This window comes from Zootoca vivipara, chromosome 3 (genome assembly GCF_963506605.1).
Source record: "Zootoca vivipara chromosome 3, rZooViv1.1, whole genome shotgun sequence".
Classification (NCBI taxonomy): domain Eukaryota; kingdom Metazoa; phylum Chordata; class Lepidosauria; order Squamata; family Lacertidae; genus Zootoca; species Zootoca vivipara.
Genome location: NC_083278.1, coordinates 89,999,445 through 90,021,561, shown reverse-complemented (window position 1 = coordinate 90,021,561; position 22,117 = coordinate 89,999,445). Strand labels below are relative to the sequence as shown.

The window sequence follows — 22,117 nt, the reverse complement described above, 5'->3', positions numbered from 1 at the left end:
AGCCCTGAGTGCTCACTGGAAGGACAGATCCTGAAGCTGAGGCTCCAATACTTTGGCCACCTGATGAGAAGAGAAGACTCCCTGGAAAAGACCCTGATGCTGGGAAAGATTGAGGGCACTAGGAGAAGGGGACAGCAGAGGACGAGATAGTTGGACAGTGTTCTCGAAGCGATGAACACGAGTTTGACCAAGCTGCAGGAGGCAGTGGAAGACAGGAGTGCCTGGCGTGCTCTGGTCCATGGGGTCATGAAGAGTCGGACACGACTAAATGACTAAACAACAACAAATTGGGTGTAGGTGGGAGAGTTGCAAAGGATCTGAACTATATAGAGAAAAGACTATTGGGAAAGAAAGTTTGACTCCACTCCAGCAGGGCCATTAACCAGTTTGTTTACGCAGAGAAGATGAAGACAATTGCTCCAATCCAGAAGGGAGATCTGCCTACAGATGCCAAGCGCACATATGGGTGTGTGTGTACTTTTCCACTTCATATCCACCAGGGGACAATTGAACTGGCTGGATGCAGCTGTTAATGTGGATCCCCAGCTGGGCCTAGAGGTTATTAACATGTGTCAATTTGCCATGACTACAGGTGGATGGGGTCCAGTACATTGGAAACAGGAAAGACTGGGACAGACAATAGTTTTTAAGAGTTGTGCACTTCTTTTGTCCCACTTTTGCCTCCGGCAGGGTTTGCTAGTTTAAAGACCAATGCCAAGCCCCTGCAAGGGCTGTTTGTCAGGGGTAGGGTTGCCATACGTCCGGAATTTCCTGGACATAGTTGGGATTTGGCTTTCAGAAAGGGTGCACGGGCAGAAATCTCTGAAATGTCTGGAAAATCTGGATGTATGAGAACCCATAATGGAAGTGTAGATTTTGGCAAATTTCCTTTAAAATAAATTTCCTTTAAAATAGCTGAAAAACTTCATTTTTCTTAATTTTTTTTTGATATTTTGCACACACAAAAACAAAACCACCCCAACAACAACCCAACAACTTTTCTGTCCAGATTTTCACTTTTTGAAATATGGCAACCCTAGTCAGAGACAAAAATGAGATGAGTGCAGTGTTTTCTGTTTCAAACTGCTGGAAGTTCTCTGGAGGGCGGGTGTGTGTGTGTGTGTGTGGAGAACCCTGCTGAACTACGGTATTATGTTGTCCAGCCTATGTTTTACATTTGAATTACAGATATGTAATTCAATTGTGAAATCCATCTAGAATAAACTAAATTCAAGCAAATGGATACAACAGGAGAGTGTTTTTATATACAGTATATTGTATATATTAAAAACAACCGTTTCCTTCTATAAAAAAACTAGAAGTCATTTATCCTGAAATTTATTTAATTAATTAAAAGTACAGCAGCAAACATTCTCTGGTTGTGAACCAGCGATTCAGTCCTGTGCACATAAGCAGTGATGGTAGCCCCCCCTCCCTTCCATTTAATTTGAAAATAGGTCACCAATTACCAGTATTTTTAGACAACTCTTGAAGGAAAAAATATGTGTTTTTTTTCCTTTGGGAATTCTAAAGTGACTGGTAATGTTGGTTGTGCTAGGCTATATTAAGGTTTTTTGTGGGTTTTTTTTTTAAAAAAAATTCTCATCTCATCTATTTTTAGTTTTATGTCTTAGACACTAATTGCTCCTAACCCAAAATTCAGCAAATGCTCCCAAGAGGGACTATGAGCCCAATGTTGCCCCGAGGTCTTTGGAGAGAAGCTGGGCATCCCTGAAGCTTGCTTAAGCCATCCCTGGGGAGCTTCCTAACTGAAATAGCCAATAGTAGAGGCAAAGGCTTTCATTTCAGGCTCTGAAATGTGTACATGTTCATGATCTCCTTCGCATATAGTGAGCCATTAGAGAAAAATACTTTTGTGCTAGTTGCCTCAGTGTTCATTGCAAATTACAAGTCAGAATCCTCTCCTATAAGCAGAACACCTGCTGCTACTTCATGCGCTTAAAGCAGGAAACAGAGGGAGGAAACACCAGGCATTTTGAGCACACCAGAGGGAGGAAACACCAGGCATTTTGTGTGGGATAAGAAGAGCTGAATCTAACAATTGCTATTGCATTACTCAGACATGGGACTTGCTACTACCACAACATTTTGTGTGAGACTTAATGCAATGGCATTTGTTTTGTATGTATTGTGGACTAGGCAAACACAGTTGCATTTACATCTTGCCTTTGCTCCAAGGAGCTCAAGGTGAAGTACGTGATCTCCCCAGTTTCTGTCCCCACAACCAACCTGTGTAGTTGGTTAGACAGAGAGGCTGTTTGGCTATCTGAATCGGAGTCCAGCTAAAGCCAGATCGTGCTTAGACGTAGGAATGGGATTCCTCTCCACCATTCCCATCAGGGACTGGCAGGGCTCTGAGGAGTGGGTGGAAGAGGTAACAGGGCCAGAGGCTAATCCAGGGGAAGCAGGTAGCCATTTATGGGGTTTTGTGCTTCCCTCAAGGCAGGAGCCAGAGTTGGAGGATGAGGAGGGGTCTGAGCAGTCAGTAGAGAAAGGAGAGGACGTTCCAGGAGCTGAGGGAGAGACAGTGTCTGAAGGGATGGGGCCGGCAGAATCCCTTCCGTCCCCTTCCCCACTGTCCCCCAGGACCAGGAGGGGCTTGAAGTGGCAAGCACAGTGACAGCTTCCATGCCAAAGTCGCAGGTTGCTTGAGCTTGCGCCATCAGATGAGGGTACTTAATTTTGGGGGGTATAGGCATGGTTATGCTGTTGCTAGTAGGAACACAAGCCCAAGGAGGGCTACTGGCTCCTTAGCTACGAGAAGCACGTGTGTGCATGTTTAGTGTGCCTCAAGAGCTACTGTAAGTTTATGTGTGTCAATAAAACATAAAACTACTGTGCAAGGGCTGGGGCTGGTGAAAGTTGCACCACTGATGGGAGCATGGCAATGATCTGGGGGAGTATAGCACATGGCATAAGTGCCCTCCTTCACTGTGCCATCTCATCTGTCCCAGCTATGACTCCACTGTGTTTCCCCTGTTCATCCTGCTTCTATTTCTTGATCGTACAGCTGTGCCAATGGATTGTTCTGCCATTGTATCTGGGGTGTCAAGGCAGTAGTGTATTGGGGCTGCCAGTGTGTTGGGGCTTTTGTGAAATCCTATAGCTCTCAGTTGGCATCAGTTTGTAAGCACCCCAGTAAACCTTCAGGCTGAGCATAGGATTGCACCCTTAGATGCTTAAATTACACCAACACAGAGAGGTTAAGTCTATCAATAGCTACCAATTATGGGACCCAGGTGGCGCTGTGGTTAAACCACTGAGCCTAGGGCTTGCTGATCAGAAGGTCGGCGGTTCGAATCCCTGTGACGGGGTGAGCTCCCGTTGCTTGGTCCCAGCTCCTGCCAACCTAGCAGTTCGAAAGCACGTCAAAATGCAAGTAGATAAATAGGAACCGCTACAGCGGGAAGGTAAACGGCGTTTCCGTGTGCTGCTCTGGTTTGCCAGAAGCGGCTTTGTCATGCTGGCCACATGACCTGGAAGCTATACGCCGGCTCCCTCGGCCAATAATGCGAGATGAGCGCGCAACTCCAGAGTCGGTCACGACTGGACCTAATGGTCAGGGGTCCCTTTATGATGCTTACTATATATGCTACCTGCAGGATCAGAGGCAGGAGGCCTCTGAATACCAATTACTGTGGAATGATAGCAAGAGGAACTGGATGCAAGAAACTGCATACCAGCTATAGGCTTTAGGTCTGATCCAGCAGAGTTCTTATATTTCTTATGATATACTAGCTGGCCCTGCACGCGTTGCTGTGCATTGGTCTGTCAAATGGAGGGTAATAGGCCCCCTTCAGATCCCCTGAGCCTCAGAGTCCCCGTTTTACAGGATCTCGTGGCGGAGGCGGGGTTTGTGGGTGTGGCGCGTTGTTGTGGCTAATCCCTGTGACTGCCCCCACGTGTCCCAATCCATGATCTATTCCAGGCATCCCCAAACTTCGGCCCTCCAGATGTTTTGGACTACAATTCCCATCTTCCCCGACCACTGGTCCTGTTAGCCAGGGATCATGGGAGTTGTAGGCTAAAACATCTGGAGGGCCGCAGTTTGGGGATGCCTGATCTGTTCTGTTTGTTCCCCCCCCCCTCCGTGACCGGCGTATCTCATGACGTTTTGAAGGATGGTATTTATTTTTGTCTTGTGGTTATTTGGTGGGGGATTTTTTTTGAGGGGGGTAGTGGTGCTAAATTTTAAAGTAAAAACCCCTTGCCGTGCCCCCAAGTGCATTGCTGTGAGTTATTTCCCCCCCCCTGGGCCTAGTGGGGGCCTGGCAGGGGCCTACATAAAACAAAGGCCGTGCTGCGACCTGCGCTCACCCTCTTCCCCCCCCCCCGGGCGCTCACCCTCTCCCCCCCGGCCTAGTGGGGGCCTAGCAGCCTGGCAGGGGCCTAGGGGTCTGATAATGGCCGCCTTGGTGGTTTCAGTTGCTTGGTTGATGATGTCAATATTGGTTTGTGGGTGTGGTGTAGATTTCACAGGAAGGGAGGGGGTGTACTGTGGGATGAATTCCACTTGAGGGCGCTGTTTTACTTTGAGGAAAAGCAGGTTTCTACCTGCCCAGGTGTGAAATTTGAGGGATTTTTTCCCCCTAACAACGCTCGGGAGTGGCCTGGATCATTGTTTTAAATTTTCAGGACGATCGGTCAAGCGGTTACGGAGAAAAGTGGAACACGCAGTTTCACGATTTTTACATTTTTATATATATAGATAATGGATGCTAATGTGTTAGTGCACCAGGCATGTAACAGTTAAGTTCTCTATGAGAACAGCAAGAAACTAAACAACCAGTTCTGTGCTGAAGAACGGGCTAATCTACCCATCTGGCTAATGGAAGGATGACTGTTTCTGGGATTAGGGAGCCTGCTGGGTTTTAAAGGCAGGTAGTTAAAAAAGAGAGAGAGGAAAATATCATTGATAGAGTTTGATTGTAGTGCTGTTACGGTATAATGCTGCGTACAATCTGGCTCTAAAGCAAAATGCACAACTAAATAAAATAATTTTGCCAATATTTAAAGTTTATGGATCTAATCTGCCCCTGTAGGGCTGCATTAGGAATTAATATTGTTCGATTCCATAGCTTTTTAAAAATGTAACTTTCATTGTGAACATTTGTTTTCAGATCATAATCTCATATACAGAAAATTCATTTTCTGTATACATGCACAAAATTGCTAAATTAATTGGATAGTTGTGTGGAGACCTTGTCCCTTCATTGTGAAGGGACTTCTGTCACTCAGTTGAGCCAAACTCTAAATCTATCCACTGTATGTTAGGGGGACAATTTCAACACTCGTGGTAAGCAGCTATTGGTCTCCTCAATGTATGATATTATAGATGTCTAACTGTTTTGAATATAGAAAGATAGAGTCTATAATTTAAAAGGAGGGGAGGTACTCTTTGTGCTGCAATTGGCATTAATGGACATTGGATGCAGAATCAATTGCAGACTATGAATTTAATAAATTTGTTTTGATACTAATTGTGCTTTGGCTGCAACATGAACTGATCATCAACATATAGTATACAGCATGCATCCATCTATATTAACTAACTCAATGAGAAGGCAAATGATCCCTCTCACAGTGTTCTTTCTATTAAGTATAAGCTCCTTATTTTTTCGTATCATGATATTAAGAATATCACATTGGGTGCTAGCACTAGATTTGCCTCCCCCTTCAGATTTTAAGAACTACTTCCATCTTCTCTTCCTTTTTGTGTCATCTTCCTCTCTTTCCGTGCACTCAGTCTAAACAAAGTGATAACCATTCAGTCTCACTTTAAGAAAAGAACAAATTGCAGGAAAAGAACCCATTTGGCTGCTTGTATAAAATGATTCATGGACATAAAGCTCTATGTAATTTTGATTTGATAAGTGGAACATTATGGAGTGATTGCTCACTTCTGACTATCTCAGAGGATTAAGCATCACACCTGCTCTATCTATGTAAATTCCAATAGGGCTGAGACTTGGATGCACAGAAAGAGATTACAGCTGTATCAAACATCTCCTCTTAGGCTGGCACTGAAGGGAGACTGAAGTTGGAAGCTTGCTTATCGCTAGCCTTCCTTATCTCTTGGGCTAAAGCTTGGCTTTATTTCTTTCCCAGGCTGAAGGCTGAAGATGAAATCCCTGCTGCATTTCAATAATAATAATAATAATAATAATAATAATAATAATAATAATAATAGAAGAAGAAGAAATGAAGCTAAGATTTGATAGTAAGTTCAGCTTCGAATCAACCAGTGGTTTTGTGTGTGTGGGGGGGGTTTGGGAGGAGTTACACATTGAGTTAGGCACCCCTTTCAAATTTGCCAGGTCACCAAGAGATTGTCTTTGACCCTTTAAAAGCTACCAACAAAGCACCTATAGTTTCTGTTGCCCATTCCTTTTCTGCTCCTCGTTAGCCTCCCTTCCCTGGCTGCTGTATCAGGCAGGCAGAAAAGGCAAATTAAAGGACAAAGGAAGATGAAGCAGGATGGAGAAAGCAATGGGTGCAAGTCTTTTGCTTTAATTGGTAGCTTTAAAGCAGGGGTGGGCAACCTGTGGCTTCCAGATGTTGTTGTATTCATAGGAACATGGGAAGCTGCCTTCAGCCAAGTCAGACCATTGGTCCATCTAGCTCAGTACCGTGTACATCAGGGCAGCCCAACTTTTCATTCCAAGTGGACTGCAAGAAGACTTGGAACCCATGGGCCACACACTACCTTGTCGGGGTGGTGGTGGTTTAAGGCCAACATTTGATGCCCCCCACAGCTCTTGCACTGCCTTCCAAAAGTTAGATAAGTGAGGTGTAGGGCTTTGGGAAGGAGGCACAATGGTCTGGCAGCATCCTAGAGCTTTCCCACCTCCCTCCCGAAAACTCGGAAAGCACTAAATACTGGTAGTCTTTGGGAAGGCAGTGCAAGGGCTGGAGACGCCAAATGTTGCCAAGGGCATGCATTGCAAACAAAAAACAAAAAACATCCCCCCTGAGATTCCATATTGACTGGCATTGGCTCTCCAGGGGTTCAGACAGGGGTCATTCTAGCCCTTCATGGTGAGGTCAGTGACTGAATCTGGGACCTGAGCTGTGGCCCTGCTCCAACTCCAGTCAGCCCTAGCTGGAATGCTGTGGGCTGTAGTTCCTTCAATATCTGGAGAAGGGGGAGAAGAGGAAGAGGAAGAGGAAGAGGAAGAAGAAGAAGAAGAAGAAGAAGAAGAAGAAGAAGAAGAAGAAGAAGAAGAAGAAGAAGAAGAAGAAGCCACCCACCTGACTGGGTTGTTCCAGCCACTTTGGACGGCTCCAAAGTATTAAAAGAACAATAAAACCTCAAAACACATCTTGAGTGTGACCAGACAATCTTACTAACTTCCATTCTCCACAAATAATGTTCATTAAATCAGGTTCATGTAGACAGTGTGTAGATGGACTGATGCACTGGACAAAATAAACCTGTTGAAGGGCAAGGAATTCCATAAATGGGTGGAAACATAAAGGTGATTTGTGAACTGCCAATTAGTGCCCATAGCAGTTTCCCTTTTGCGGCAAACAAGAGTTTGGAGGGTGATTTTCAGTAGAATTTCAGTCTGGGGGAAAGTGCTAAGCTCCATCTCCCTCCATGCTGCAGTTCTGATTGCCCCCCACCCCCAAACTGCTATTTAGATCCATGAAATCCAATCATATATTTCTTGAAATGTTTAGCCTGGCATTGATGATGGGTGGTTTGGTAGCTTCCTGTTGCTGTGGTTACTGTCATTAGAACAAGATGAACATGTGAAACTGCCGCAAATAGAGGATGATAATTGGTCCATCTAGTCCAGTGTTGTCTACTCTTAACTGATGGAGGCTGTCTGGTCTCTTTCCCAGCTCTGATACGAGATATTTTTTTATTTGGAAACTGAGTCTGGGATGTGGTGTATGCAAAGCAGGTGTACTTCCCTGTGAGATAACCAGCCTCATATAACCAACAGTCTTAAGTCTAATTAATGCATGAAGGAGTTAATACCATAGAGTAAGCTGTCCTGCCAGGCTTAATGAGATCACTTCCTCCCACCTTGGGAGGAACTAGGCAATCAGGCCTATCGTTCTTGCCCAGTCTACCTGAGAATCTCAGTGTGTGAAGAAGCTTGAGCTGGTTGCTCCAGCTCAAAGCGCATGGCTCTCACAAGCCACTCTTGAGTTCCTATATCAATAGTTTCCTTCACCAATTTGTAACTAAGCCAAGTTTTACTACCTGTACAACTTTTTCTGAATGCTGTATGGAAAAGCACATGAATCGGACCTTCAGAGAGTTTGTAAGTAAACCATTTTTAACCTACCAATCGTGTGGTCTTTCTCTATGCTCAGGGGAGAGGGAAACTTTGGAACTCATTTTAAAGGGCATATTTTAAAAATCTTAACAGCCTATATTTCCATGCTTTACTTTTGCTCCGTGATTTTAAATCTCTGCTGAGGTACTCTTGCCAAAGAGTACTTATCCCAAATCTGGTTCTTGGAATCCAGGAATTCTCCTTTCTGTGCCATAATTTTGCTCCTGTGCCAACACTTCCACTGAGCTAGAGACCCTGCTAAAGATGCAACCTCTTCTCTAATAGGTAGGAAGACTTTGGGATTTGAAGCCACAACCCTACAGCCCACCTAATGAGAAAAAGTGTGAGGCTTATAAATCAATGAGTCTTAATGGACAAAAACCAGGTACTGGTAGTACAGATATAGGAAAGCTGTTCTTTGTGATCACATATTCAGAATATTCCTATATTCAGTCATAAACTCTGAAGAATAGGATGTCTTAATTTCTCACCCCAATCCCGCAAAGGAAAACCATACATATGTGAAAACAGCAAAGAATGTTATGGATGAGAGTCTAGTTCATCAGTTGTAAGATACAGCTGATAAAGTGGACTATGGACCCCAAATGCTTATGCCATCATATATATATTGCTAGTCTTTAAAATGTCAGATCTCTTTGTTGTATTTGCCAACGTAGTCACCTTTCTGGGAATAAATATATATGATGACACTTTCGGGAGAAATACAATTTTCAGTGTGTTGTGCCCTAGCAGTGAAAATGCTATAGAAACATTGGCTATAAGAAAAAAAAATCTACCTGCAGCTTGCCATAGTTAGCTCTGCCTGTTCACACTGCTTTGGCTTTCCCTTTTTTGCACAGACTGAAACCTTTTTATCGTGGAATTCCAGATGGATTCCAATGCCATCAAACTGCAAACTTATCCAAAATGGACATATACTCACTATGCTCTTCAGCTGTAATTGGTACTCTTGAGGACAGTCTCTGCAGGAAATGGAATCAACATGGCTGCATACACTCTAATCTGTCTTAAAGGGAATATATTTTATCATTCCAGCTGCCCTTCTTCGTAGTGATCCTGAACTTCTTCGTAGTGATCCTGAACACTGAACTTGTTCTGCCTCTTCGCTGGATGAATAGGACAACCATTGTCCTTTTACCCCATTTTAGTTTTAGTGACTATAATTCACAATATAAAGACACTTTAGCTCCAAAGAATTCATTAGCATCTTACTCCTTTTGTTAAATCAATTTTCGTCCATTCTGGGCTTTCCAGTGTACCACTCTGCACTTAGTTTTGCATTCTTTTATTTTTTTTCAATGTTCCTTTGTCCGTCCAAAATAACATTGATCAAACTGGACAAGAGAGGCGATGCAAACAACATTACTTTCAGAACCATTTGATATGAACAACACAATCAACACATCCAACACAAAGATATTCCTCTCGGAACCTAGAAACGCAAGTCCCTAAAACACAGGTCCTCGGTTGTCACCACTTGAACAAGCCCAAACAATTTTCTATTTCTTTTCAAGGGAATGGAAATCTAATGAAGCACAGCCTCTTGCTTATCTCATACCTTCTGTATTCAAAGCTGTCATTGTCTAGAAGAATATGTACATCTATAAATATCTTCCCAATTGTTGTTCTGTTGAAATAGGCAATGGAACTACAGAATCATTGAACTGTATGTCACAAGGATGCTTAATCTGGAGCCTCATTCTATATGGACATGCAACTGGTGTTAAGGAGTGGGGTGTGAAGTCCGTGTGGTCAGTATGTTTATAAATCAAGGCAAAATCTGCACATTACATGGAAATGTGTTTGTTGCCAGTGCAAAGGCTAGCCTCTCAGAGAAAAATGAATTTTTGAAAGGACCTGTTTTGAGTGAAATGATGGATGACAAGGAGGGTGCTTGTTCCTTTCTCCACCAGTCTTTCCTCCCACTCCATAGAGTTTCCCCCACTGTTTACCCCCAAGGGTTTTGAAAAGCAAGAAAATAAGCAATTGTATGAAAAAAACAGGTTGGAGATCTGGAGCAGGGAAAAAACTAGTCTGGAAAGGGTTAAGTAGGCACTGGCTATTCACCACCCTTTCTCTGCTAAAAAGTCCCTTCCAAAAGTGCTTTTCTTCAGAAACAATGGTCATTGAGGCTGTTGTACATGGATTTGCATGACATACGTAATTTGCCCCTTAAGGCCAAACTAGAGTGCACTTTTTTGTTATGAAAATAGAAGTCATAGGCAAGCCTGAGCAGCCTGGCAGGGTGAGGTTGGGGTGGTAGGGAGAGGGAAAGTTTACTTCTTTCCCTCCTATGGTGTTGATAGAATCACCCCTCCAAAGCTGCTGTTTGCATTTCTAAGGGGATCCTCAATTTTGGCGCCAATTCAAACTGTCCTTAAAATTCAGACAGCAGCTTCATGAAAGCAATATTGTATTTTGTACATTGCCTGGAGATACATATGTGGGAGGTCATTAATAATTATAGAGGGTGAAATTCAACGTTGCGCTAAGACCAGCGTTCCATTTGCACAAGCATATCAGTTTGCCAGGTGGAACGATCCTCTTCCCCTGCATACTGTTCTGCAGGTTCTCATGATACCTCCCTTGCACAGGTCTTGCACGAATGGGGCTCGTTAGGTGAATCCTCCTCATTTTGTTTTTGCCAGGACCAGCGCAGGGAGAGAAAGAGTTAAACTCACCTTCCCTGCCCAGCCCCCAGCCCTGAAGCTGGTCATGCTTCCCCAGCTATTTACACAGCTAAAAACCTATGTACATTAATTTCCTTTACAAAATTAATGTCACACCTCATTTTGCCCTGAGTCTCCCATTCTATGAGCAGAACAAAAGGATATTTCAAGAGGGGACCAGGAACTAGGATTTGCAGCGGGGTTTTTTTTCTTTTCCCATTTCTACCCCACCCATCCGCCTGGATTTCCCCAGCCACTATGGGTTGGCTTCCAACAAAGATTTAAAATGCATGAAAATGTCACACATTAAAAACTTCCCTAAAGAGGGCTGCCTTCAGATGTCTTCTAAATTTCAGGTAGTTATTTATCTCTTTGACATTTGATGGGAGGGCATTCCACAGGGCGGGCGCCACTACCGAGAAGGCCCTCTGTCTGGTTCCCTGTAACCTCACTTCTCGCCATGAGGGAACCGCCAGAAGGCCCTCAACACCAACACTTTGAATTGTGCTTGGAAACGTACTGGGAGCCAATGTAGGTCTTTCAGGACCAGTGTTATATGGTATTGGCGGCCGCCCCCAGTCACCAGCCTAGCTGCCGCATTCTGGATTAGTTGCAGTTTCCTGGTCACCTTCAAAGGTAGCCCCACGTAGAGCGCGTTGCAGTAGTCCAAGTGGGAGATAACTAGAGCATGCACCACTCTGGCGAGACAGTCACAGGCAGGTAGGGTCTGAGCCTGCGTACCAGATGGAGCTGGTAGACAGCTGCCCTGAATACAGAATTGACCTGCGCCTCCATGGACAGCTGTGAGTCCAAAATGACTCCCAGGCTGCACACCTGGTCCTTCAGGGGCACAGTTACCCCATTCAGGACCAGGAAGGTCCTCCACACCAGCCTGCCTCCTGTCCCTCAAGAACAGTACTTCTGTCTTGTCAGGATTCAACCTCAATCCATTAACCGCCATCCATCCTCCAACCGCCTCCAGGCACTCATGCAAGTCCTTCACCACCTTCACTGGTTCAGATTTAAAAGAGAGGTAGAGTTTATACAGCACAGCTACAATAGACAGGAGCTAAGGCTTAGATGGGAATCTTCCTTCAAGTGTATCTTTTGAGCACTCAGCTGGAATGTGCTGCTAGCTGTTGGCAAAGGTAGTCTCAACTTGGAGCTGGATAAAACTTAACTTTTGTATCACATAGTTAAATATGCAAAGAATGGTTGCCTCCATGTCAGAGATCTTTAGTGTTGCTGTGGCATTGTTTTCCTGCAATTAGCTAGAAATGGATTTAAAATAGAGGGTCTACACAGTACTTAATACATTGCTGTATTGTCATCAAGCCTGGAGGCTAGCTTTGTGGCAGGCTGCAGCTGGGGTCTAATTCTGACACTGGTAGGTAAGAAGCAAATGAGTCAGAGGCAGGGGATGTGATCTCTGGCAGGCTGCAGCTAAGGTATGTTATCAGCTAAGCTGGTTGTTTCATATCTACGGTACTTTCAGGAGTAGAAACAAACGGCAGGGTTTAACTAATCAGGCCCATAAGCGGAAGCTAGCTGTGTGCAAAGAATTCCATTTGTGCAATGGGACTTCTCCCCCTCTCATCCCCCTACACTCCCCAAATTGACTCTTGGGTCTTGGGGGTGGGAAGACCCCCAGAACAATGCACAGGGAGGGGGGATCTTTCCAACTGGCAAACTGGGATGCTTGTCCTGACAGAACGATCAGCACAGCACTTTGTCGAATTCCTCCCAGAACTGTTTTCTGCAATCATTTGACTCTTATTTTAAAAGAATGTTACAGGTAGGTAGCCGTGTTGGTCTGACGTAGTCGAAACAAAATAAAAAAAATTCCTTCCAGCAGCACCTTAGTTGGGCTTTAAGGTGCTGCTGGAAGGAATATTTTTATTTTGTTTCAACTGAAAACAGGCCTTTTCCAGCAACAAGGCCCAAGATTGCTAAATGGGCCCGCCTGGGGGTGGGGTGGGGGGCTGAATAGGGAGCAGGGATACCTATGAGCTTTCGTGTGCATGCACACTTTTTCAGATACCCTGAATCTGAAGAAGATACCCATATCTGAAGAAGTGTACATGCCCACAAAACCTCATACCTATGACAAACTTAGTTCGTCTCTAGGGTGCTGCTGGAAGGAAATTTTTTATTTTGTTTAAAAGAATGCTTATTTTCCCATGTGTGCTTCAGCTGTTGTCAGGAGGAATTAAATGATAAGAGCAAAGCCTCTTTATTGATGATATCTGAGTTTAAATCATGTCAATTCTTATTTATGTTTCAAAAACTGTGTTGCCTTGGTGTGGCATCTTTAATCTAGAGGCTAATGATGTGGCTTGCGAAGGAGATTCTCTCTCGTTAAACTTTTCTGCATATGGCCAATAGTAACAGAACAGCTGTCATATACCAACCATTTTAACTCCTCCCCCCTGATGAATGCTTCTGTGTGCCAAGCCTTCATGGCCTTTATATCACATAGTATCATTGATGGAAATAATTACCAGCTGCAGAGATCTCAGTGGCACCACCCTCTGGTGGTGGCTTCTGCAACAGTGGTGGCAGTGACTCCCACAATACGCATGCCTAGTGGCAGAACCTATGCTAAAAAATTGAGGTCACACCAAAGTAATGCTTTGGTCCACCATCTTGAGTCAAAATGGCACCCAGCATCTAAACAGTGCTGAAGTCCTCCAGCCCCACCTTGGGAATCCTCATGCTGAGGTTGGTGATGATATCTAGAGGTTGGTGATGATATGCCAGAAAATGGGCAAAAGTCAAATGAAAGTGACATTTCAGTTTGTCTATTTGATTCAAAATGCTGTCCAGCATCCATCTTAGGAACCCTCATGCCAGGTTTGACAATGATATCTCAAGAGGAGGCTGAAACTATAGAGAACAGACTTCTTCTTTTCTTCTTCTTTCTTTGGCGATCACTCGTAGCTGAGTAAGATCGTCTTCCATAAACAATGAGTCCGTAAGTGACTGTGGAGGCCAATTCTGGACCCACACGTCCTCCCACAGTGGGGAAATTGGTTCCCGGGTGAGAGTTGACCACAGTGTGGATTTGCCAAGCGTGACTTCCTCTTAGCATGTTTCTCCCTTGCGTCCTGAGTTGGAGTGTCTTCAAAGCCCATGATACCTTTGGTAAAGGCTGTTCTCTAACTGGAGCGCTCACAGGCCAGTGTTTCCCAGTTGTCAGTGTTTATACTACATTTTTTTAAGATTTGCCTTGAGACAGTCTTTAAACCTCTTTTGTTGACCACCAGCATTACGCTTTCCATTTTTAAGTTCGGAATAGAGTAGTTGCTTTGGAAGATGCACAACATGACCAGTCCAATGAAGTTGATGTTGAAGAATCATTGCTTCAACACTGGTGATCTTTGCTTCATCCAGTACACTGATATTAGTTCGCCTGTCTTCCCAAGTGATGTGTAAGATTTTTCGGAGACAGACAGCTAGTCAGACTGACAAACCACTTTCCAAAATATGTATTAGGTGTGCTTGTGTACATTTTTGTAAACTACTTTGGGAAGCATTGTATTTTAAAATATATATTTTTCTTAAATAAAATAAGAAAATACTTAGAATTAAAGTATTTCGCATTTTTCAAAAAGCAATTTAATAGCAGAAGATTCAGGGTATTATTAAACGAAAAGCCCAATGTGAATCACTATTTAATATGACCTCAGCAAAACAAGATGTCATATTGTGTGGTCCCATATGTTATTCATACTTCTTTAAAAACGGGGATATTAGGTGATTCAGAATTTGCAATATGCTACAGATATAGCGAACAGGAAATAATGTTGTTAATGAAGGAAAGCACTTTCTTTGGCCAAGTTTTGAAAACTACTTTCAAACTCATGAGACAAAAATGAAATAAAAGATCATATGAAACACAAATAAGGGAATTAACCTCTCTGAGCCACTCCAGAAGGATACTGTGGTCAATGGTATCAAAAGTCGCCCCCCCCCCATTATTTTTGATGCTCCCCTATATCTGACAAATGCCATGAGCCAGGGTGATCAAGGCAGTTTCAGCACCATGACCAGGCCTGAAAACAGACTGAAATGCATCCAGATATTCAATTTCCTCCAAGCAAACCTGAATCTGGACCTTCACCACCATCTTCAGCACCTTGCCCGAAAAGAGAACATTAGCCACTGGATGATAATTGTTTAACACTTGTAGGTTCAAGAAGGTTCACTTAAGGAGGAATAACAAGATAGCTAGCTGTTGGCAAATTCCTGCAGAATTATTGGCACATTCTTAGAACTGAATGTTAAAGCAAAGTATCTGCATTTGCGAAAGTTATGAGTTAGGGCCAAACTAAGAATGATATTAATTGTATGCATGCAGGTCCCATTTAATGAACAGAATGCATTTGCCAGGAATCGTTCGTTAGGTGAGCATTTGCATAACGAGTCCATGATTTACATTATTTCCTATGGAAATATTTCTAATGTGGGATTTGTCCCATCTCTCCCCCAACCTCCATGGTGTCTTCCTAAAATGATTGCAATCAATCAGCAAAAGAGAGACAAAGGTGGGGGACCTGATTTATCCGATCTCTCCTGCTCCCTGATTCATCTGATCTCGCTCCCCCTCCACTCTGTGCTTTCTGCCTGAAAATGGCTGCTACCGACCAGCAAGGCACAAGCAAACAAAGAATTAAGAAAGTTGACTGTCCGGATATCTGAATCTGCAGAGCATGCTGCAAGATATATTTAATTATTTATGTGTGGATAAGTGGATTTTTTGATAGTGAGGATGTGGATAGTGGGACCTGAGTGTATAAGTGTTAGGGAGCAATTAACACACTCAGTTTTTGTAATGTATATTCCACCATAGGGATGAGGGGAAGCTGGATCAGCTGCTGCATGTGATACCAATGAAAACTCTCCCATCTGCCATTAGCCCCTGGAAGTGAGCTCATAGGATTAAAAGACCCTTGGGAGTGATTTTAATCAAAACCACTTTAGGGGGCAAGAAGGAAACCCCCACCAAACACCATTGCTCTGATTCAGCTTGCCTGCCCCCAGCACCTATTTAAACTGGGGGAGGGGTGTGCAGGTTAATTTTCCTTACATACAATTATCACCTGTCCACTTCGTCCTGTCCTAGGTCAACTTGAGACTTCCAAGGGAGGCTGGGTTGGAGGAGTGTTACTTACTGAATGGGCAGAGATACACCCAAACGAATAAAGTCAAGATAAGCTGTTCAGAATCACAACAGGCAAGGCAAAGCACAGCCTGTCAGGACCCTGGACAGATCATTGTGGGAGAAGCTGGCTGGAATTCTCCTAAGAGCTGTTGCCTGAGCAACATGAAGGCCTGTCTGGCCTGGACGGCTGTTAACCTCATTCCCTTTGGGAGCTATCTGTGGTCCTTAAAGGGCCAGTGCATGATTCTACAGCCACTGAGTCATAAAGCACAGATACAGCAGTGTACACTCCATTGGGGTTGTCCTCTGAGTCTGAAGAGTCAGTAATACCACATCCTCTGACCTGGAAGGTCTTGGACTGGAAGATGGTGGTTCTCTAGGCAATGCCTCCTCCCCTTCTAAGTCTTCCTCTAAGCCAGGTGGAGGATAGAGGCCAGAGAACCTAACATATTTTGGCTCGTAATATGTCCACTCAGGTTGCTGGGGTATATTCTTTGGAGTTTTGCTCTCTGCCTGAAGCTAGATTTGATTCTCACATTATTTGTGAAGAACACTGAGATTAATAGTCATGTAGAAAAGGTCGTGTAAGTGTGGCTGCATATAGATACATATTGATCTGAACACACACTTCAGGAAGCTGACACGAGTATTAATATTTGGAATTTGTATCTGGGTGGGCAGAACACACCTACCAATAGATCACTCCAATTTGTCTACGTGCAAGAATCTTCGCGTACAAAAGCACAGAGAAAAATAATGAGAAAAGCCTTTTAAAGATAAAAATGCCTTGGCATCGCCAAGAGCTAATGACATGACAGACCAGTTAGCTTCTGAAGCCAGAATGGGGAACCTGTGACACTCCAGTTTTGGGTTGTTGTTTTTTTATGGACTGCAATTCCCATATTTGGCCATGTTTGCTAGGGCTGGTGGGAATTAAAGTCCAACAACATCTGGAGGCCCACAGGCTCTCCATCCCTATTCTATGGCACTAACACACATTAGATCTTTTTGCTGCTACTGAGTAATACAGTTGCTCTTCTGGTTTGTCTGTGGGATGAAAGTACTTGGGACCTGGGAAGGTGTGCATGGTTTTGATCTCTCAGATATGGAAGTTCAAACAACTGCCATTATCACATTTTTGTACAACAAATTCACACCAAGTAGCCTATGCACAGATGACATCAGTGCCAGTTGTCTTGGAGATAATCTGGATTGAATCTATTATAATTGAAAGGATGGATTTTCTCCATAGTAGGAGAGGATAAATTAATGGTGGTGGTGGGAACCTGTTTGTAAGTAATGTAATTTCAGTGTTTGAAAAATTTCTCTTGCAGATAATCGCATTTGATGAGTTAAAGACAGACTTCAAGAGCCCTATAGATCAGTGCAACCCAGCACATGCGGTGAGTTCTGTTCTGTTATTTTATAGTAATTTAGTTTTTATGGTAATGCTAAACTGTCAACAAAAATATGGATTTGAATCAGGATTGCCCAAAAGTGAATTTTATTTTAATATGTAAACAGGGTGAGTCTTGATATAATTATTTCTGATTCAGAAATGAGAGGTGTTGGAATGGAAAAAGGCACATACCAAGGGTTGACTCACATAACTGAAAATCAGCTGTGCTTTTGAAGGGCAAAGTCAACACGCATTACACATAGCTTGTCATATAGCGAAGTGGTCAGCTGATTATCCGGCCACTCTCATCATACAGACATGTTGACTCCCTGTGGGTAATATATGAGTGAAAATACATTTTAGTTGCATTTCTCAGAGAGAGATTGTTGCTCCATTGCTCCACCATAATGGCTGTGACAAAACTACCTCATCCCCAGAAATCCTGACAATGGGGTTAATGAGAGGTTAGAGGATGGTTCGCCACTATGTGAATGAGCCTTGGCCTCACATGCCCCTCTTTCCCTCTCCTATTGCATGCCAGAAGAGGATATCAAAAGCATCCTCTTGAGTTTTAAACAAACCACAGTGACCTGTTTTATGTTCAGAGTCAATGAATTGTGTTTTGTTTAAACTTGAATTAATGAACAAGCCTGGATCAGAAACAGTGGCTTACTCCTGACTTAATCCTGGGACTAACCAGAGAATACTGGTTTGTTTAAAAGTGGAAATAGATGCTTCCAATTTCCTCTGGAGCATATGAGAAGAAGGGAGAGGAGGAGGGAGCAAGCAAGCTTGAGACTTGTCATGGCTTATTCACATAGTGGGGAATCTACATTTTCTATAACATCTGAAACAGCTGTATATGGAGGCAAAGCAGTGAAGATTGTGGATATATGAAGTTTCCTCACGTCAAGTTAGGCTATGGTCTGTTTATCCCAGCACTGACTGGTGGCAGCTCTCAAAGGTTTCAGGAATAGCATCTCTCCAAAAGATAGGCTTGAAGAACAGCTATGTGAGCCTATGGCCCATAGTTAAATGACTAAGAGACCAATTGTAGATGCTGCACTGCTTAAGTCTGTTAACCTTTAATAACTACCCTGTTATTTCCAGAGGGAATGTAGAATTTGAATTCCCCTTGATGCCTGGCTTTAGCCAGCGCCTCATCCTAGGGAATCATTTTCCCTTTTAAGGATTTCAAGCTTTACAGCAGAGAAGTTATCTCTCTCCAAAGTTGCATGACTATGTATTCTTGCCACTCATGACCGCTGTAGGAATTCATGTCCATTTTTGCCTAGAGAAGCAGATTGAAGTCTCACAGTGTAAGAGGGAGATAGCCACTGTAGCAAATCAAATTAAACTTGCTTATGAGGTGAGAGAATTTGTCTCTGATGCAATAGCTGATACATTCTGTTGGTGAAAGGAAGAGTAGCCATGTTTATCTAAATAGAACCTGAAGGGAAGGCAGAGGGGTTTTCCCAACGTCTTTGAAAACCGGTGAAGCAAGTTGAGTGGTGAAATGAATAAATAAAACACACACACACACAAGGCAAGTGGCAGTGTTTGCTTAACCAAGCTGAAATGCCAAGCTTAAACTGGAAGACTAGAGAGGGCTTCCTTAAACTTTCTGGGTAAAGCTCAGGTCTGCCAGTGTTCATCACCATGGTTACACTTAAAGCAGCAATTACTTGTTGGATGTCTCTGGCCATAAAGGAAAAAAGTGTGTCTACACACAGTGCTGACTCAGACACCCCTTGCCTTCACTGCCATCATGCACTGCCCATTTGTAAGGATGTGGATCCACTCAGTGGTGGTAACCTTTACCCTATAGAGGAAGCAACTTCTGCTACACCATGGCAGATGTAAGAATGAACAGAGACTTTAACTAAAATGACTGAATTTACTAGATTTGAGGCTGAATCTGCTTCCCGGTGTCATCCAAATTATGTTGGTGGATAATGCATTACAATGGTTTGTATCCAAGGAAGTCGTCCCATTTGCACAAGGCCTTCTGCATGTGCAATGGAATCAATAAAGCAATCATTTTATTTGTCCCCTTCATCTCTTCCCCTAGGCACTTCCCAAATCTGTTCTGGGGATTCCTCCAACCCTCTGGAGCACATTTGGGGGAGCACACAAGGGGAGAGGAAAGGAAGAGGACGTTCCACTGTGCAAGCAGATATCCTTGCATGAATGGGATGACTTCCTTAGACACAACATTACATCTTGAAGTAGTGGGCACAGATTTTATTACCACTAACTAATTACTAACGAAACTCTACCCAAGTCAAGTGCTTTTCAGTCATTACTAGGTTGAAGAGTCAACATAGGTACAGCATTGTCTTCAAGGATACACCAATTCACCAGCTTCTTCGCATAATGAGGATGAACTGCAGTGGGGAGTTTTTTGTGTCCAAAGCACCTCTCCATGTGATTGAGACTTCTAGAAAATAAGAGTTTTCAATTGCATAGCCATGGGTACCAAAGTCTCCTGATTGCAGAAGTTAATCCTCATTGTGTCAAAACCCCAATACATGTGCACTCCCTCTTCATCACAGTACCCCTTGAGTTGAGTTTACTCTATTTGGATATAGTTTCCTTGATTCATGAGTGTCTTAAATTGTACCCTTTCACCCTTCCCTTTCTCTCTTTTCTTTGACAGAGAGAGCGATTGAGAAATATTGAACGAATCTGCTTTCTTTTGCGAAAGGTAGGAATTAACCCACGTCAGTTGTGGGCTTTGGGCTGTTCAGAGGGATCTGAACCATCCTATTGGTGTTGCTAGAAATAGCACTGGACCTTTCCTAAGGTTCCTCCTCCAGCAAGGAGGCGATAACGGCAGAATGGAAATTGAAACTGAGGTGACCTTTTAAGGAAGGAAGGAAGCTAATTAAGAGGGACTTCCAATCAGTCAATAATATTCTAAAAAGAAATGAACTTTTCAGAACATCATTGGCTTCACTTTAATAGCCTAATTTTTTTTAAAGGAAGCAGATGACTTTAGGAGGCATAATTTGGAACCTGACACACAACCTTAAATCTTTGTTCCTACGCTTTTTTCTATAATTATGCAACAATAATCTGATAAATGGCATACCTTTTATTGTGAGCCTTTTATTATGATTTTCAAACATTTGAAAGCGAAAAATGAGCACTTCTTTTAAGGGTCTTGGAAAGGCATTTGCTGCTTTCTCTTTACGTAACTTTTTGAGCAATAAACAGTTTTCTGTTAATTCTCTAGTGAGGTTACCTGCACAGTGGCTCTCACAGCAACCCCACACCTTGAGTGCTATGGGAAACAACAGTCTTACACTGGTGAGCAAACTCATTACATGTGGATATCCTATACATGTGTTTGCTCACCTTTAAACACCTATGTATTCATGCCTGGAACTGTCTGGCTCAGTCAGGTCCTTAAATGTGCACGGCATCGACATATTATCCACTTGCTCCTGGAAAGACTGCAGCTGTTCTACTTGCGTTCATTGTTTTCAAGGGAAGGACAATAGCTCATCATAGAAGCATTGAGTTGGAAGAGATCCTGAGGATCATCTAGCCCAACTCCCTGCAATACAGGAATCTTTTTCCCAATGTAGGGGTCAAACCCACGACCCTGAGGTTGTTTCTCATGCTTACCAGCCAAGCTATCCCAGCTCACTGTTGTGAGCACTTGGAATGAAGCTTTGCATTCAAAGGGCCCCATGGTCACTCCCTGTTGTTTCTGGGTATGGGGAAACCCTGTTAATCTATACAGTGCGAGCTTGATGGATCAGTGATCTGTCAGAGTATAAGGCACCTTCCTATCTTCTCTTTGCTCTGAGATACTAACACTACTGCTCTCCTGGAAATAGTTTCATTGTGTTACTTGCTAAGTCAGCATCCTTCTAGTTTCCAAGTTGTGCCCCAGTTTTTGCAATGTAAAGCAACAGACAGTGGTAATTTTATTAATATATGTGTGTTGCCTGGAGATGTCTTGCCCACACTGGTATTTAATTTTCATTGAGCCTAAGCATCCTTTGCTAACAGCAGAAGCAGTACCTTTCCGTTAATTACATCCTCCACGTACCACACACTCTAGGGAACAGGTTACTTTTCATACTCTTAAATTGTTTGTTAATACAGTCCCTTTTCCAGAGGTCTTCAGGGAAATGCTGCTTTTAATTGGGATATGTGCTTTAGGGAAAAAGGGAAAACAAGATAATTCAACAGAAAGGCAGTACTCACGGCAGACAACTGCTTACAGTAGCTTTCTCTGGATAGTAATTCTGGGGTATTCAAGGTTAGTGGCAGAGCTTTGGGGAGCAATTAGAACACTAAACTAGTTTATGAATAAAGTCAAATGCTGGGGAAGATGGATGCAATTGTTAACCCACGCTTCAGGTATCTAGCCTCATTATTATATTGCTTTGTGTGGCCTTGGATAATGCAGTGTGTTGTGTGCATTTCTGCTTCCTAAAGCATTCTCCTGAAATAACTCACTTGAATGAAAAACAAAATCTGTTAGGCACTTTTCATTTAATTTTTTTTAAAAAATTTTTTTTTAAGAGTTGATCTA

At 43.2% G+C, this 22,117-nt stretch overlaps 1 protein-coding gene across 1 annotated transcript in view; it reads left to right on the top strand.

The window, feature by feature from the left end:
• The window catches only part of CNIH3 (cornichon family AMPA receptor auxiliary protein 3), a 58,292-nt gene that overhangs the window by 19,028 nt on the left and 17,147 nt on the right, over positions 1-22,117 (top strand). Inside the window, exons 2-3 of the mRNA XM_035110676.2 lie at positions 17,501-17,569; positions 20,225-20,272. Of these exons, the coding sequence (XP_034966567.2) occupies positions 17,501-17,569; positions 20,225-20,272 (117 nt within the window). The remainder of the gene's footprint in view (positions 1-17,500; positions 17,570-20,224; positions 20,273-22,117) is intronic.